The sequence below is a fragment of the Daktulosphaira vitifoliae genome, unplaced genomic scaffold (assembly GCF_025091365.1).
Source record: "Daktulosphaira vitifoliae isolate Bord-2020 unplaced genomic scaffold, ASM2509136v1 Scaffold_1662, whole genome shotgun sequence".
Taxonomy (NCBI): Eukaryota; Metazoa; Arthropoda; class Insecta; order Hemiptera; family Phylloxeridae; genus Daktulosphaira; species Daktulosphaira vitifoliae.
Window position 1 is genome coordinate 1 of NW_026101222.1, and position 1,814 is coordinate 1,814.

The 1,814-nt window shown below is 24.7% G+C and overlaps 1 protein-coding gene across 1 annotated transcript; it reads right to left on the reverse strand.

Moving 5' to 3' along the window:
- Positions 1 to 475: 475 nt before the first annotated feature.
- Positions 476 to 1,808, reverse strand: LOC126909855 (uncharacterized). Its single transcript, XM_050692273.1, has 2 exons — positions 1,266 to 1,808; positions 476 to 1,006 (listed from the first exon to the last, which is right to left on the reverse strand). Exons 1-2 carry the CDS (start codon positions 1,669 to 1,671, stop codon positions 786 to 788), a joined length of 627 nt encoding a protein of 208 aa, XP_050548230.1. The 5' UTR covers positions 1,672 to 1,808; the 3' UTR covers positions 476 to 785.
- Between the last annotated feature and the right edge of the window lie 6 nt (positions 1,809 to 1,814).

Here is a 1,814-nt window from a genome sequence, read left to right on the forward strand (position 1 = left end):
AAATGTTGATAGTTACATGATAATTTTAGGAATAAATAGTTTCATATATGTTTTGAACATGAAAACAAGAAGGCAATATTTCTTAAAATAATAAATTGTTTAATAAAATAGTTATTGTAAAAAAGTTATTAGATATGTCATATCATCGAGACTGACACATTTCATATACATTGAACGAAAAAAAACAGCTTTCTATATATCAACTTTATTAACAAAATTCAACCACGTACTCTCATAATTTGAATACGACTTAACATTTCAATTAATTTTTATTCGTAATCTATTTATTTAGCTATTGAAAAAACGAAAAATTTGATATGTTTATATATTTTTTAGTATAAATTTAGTTCTGCTAAATTAAAAAAACCGTAACAACAATTATACATCGTTCTTGCAAAAATGTTAAAACTACTATTTCAAATAGCCATATGATTTCATTTCAATTATTATCAAAAACTTTTTTATTGGTAATATTTAAAAATATATCCATAAAAATTTCCTAAACAGGTTACTAAGTAAAGAATTCAGTAAAATTTCTAAATTAGAGAATCATATAATTTTTGAATGAATATATAATTTTAGTGGTGTATCCAAGTGGGAGGCAAAGGGGCTTTTTATCACCCCCAATATGCTAATTATTATCATTGAAAGTATATAACTTTAACGTTAGATAGACTATGTAGTAAGCAAAAAAAAAAAAATGGTTTTTAAACCACTCAAGCTAATTTACCAAACATAAAAGCCAATACAAAAAAACGCTTCTTATATTTTATTTCATTAATGTTTCAATAAGTAATTATAATATACATACTTTCAGTAACTATTGACACAGATGTTCGTATATCTAGTTTTGGAGTACTTGTAATCAATTCATTACATATAGGACAAGCTTCAATATCGCCAAAACACTCGTCACAGCACCAGCCATGTCCACACGGTGAAAAAAAGTAAATATGCCAAATCGTACCACTGTGTTCTGTCTCACATATAATACATGAGGTTTGATCTACAGAAAAAAAAAACGATTCTTAAATATCTTAACTCAGAATAGTTGTTTCTTAAACATGTATAGTTATCTACCAAATATATATTAATAGAATAATTTAAGTTTTTTTAAATAAATTTTTTATAAATTTCCCATTAATTCCATTATCTTGAAATTGATTGACAAATTTTACTTAAAAATATTTCATAAATTATAAAAATTATTATTTTTTCTTCATAAATAATGTAATAAAATGTTATAAAAAAAACTTCCTTCTTACTTTTGTCTCCAGTTATATGTTTCAAAGGAGAAGAATATTTATCTAAAGTCAAGTGATAAGTTATATAGTTATAACTCATATTATTGTAGTGTTCTAATTGGCTTATGGTCATTGTATTTATTGTTTCATCTTTAGGTTCTCTTAAAAAGTGCACTTTATCTTTCATTAAATTCATACAGCGTAATAAATCATTTCTGTAATTTTCGTTTTCTTCGTTAAATTTGTTTTCCTCAGATTTGTGATTTTCGTAAACATCTAAAATACATTCATGAGGTTTAGGAGAAATCCATTCTCTATTAATTATCGATATAATTTTATGAAGTGTATCACTAAATACTTTTAAGTAAAATGATATTTCAACACATCTTTGATTCATTTCTATAGCAAACTCGCAGAACCGATACATATATGTAAAGGCTATACTTTCAATAGCGTTCAAATAAATCGTATACCCCAATTTAAATTTTCTTTTGCGCCTACATCTTTGAACCACATCTGTCAATTTTTTGTTTACTATTTCTATGCCTTCATAAGGAACTTCTTCACAAT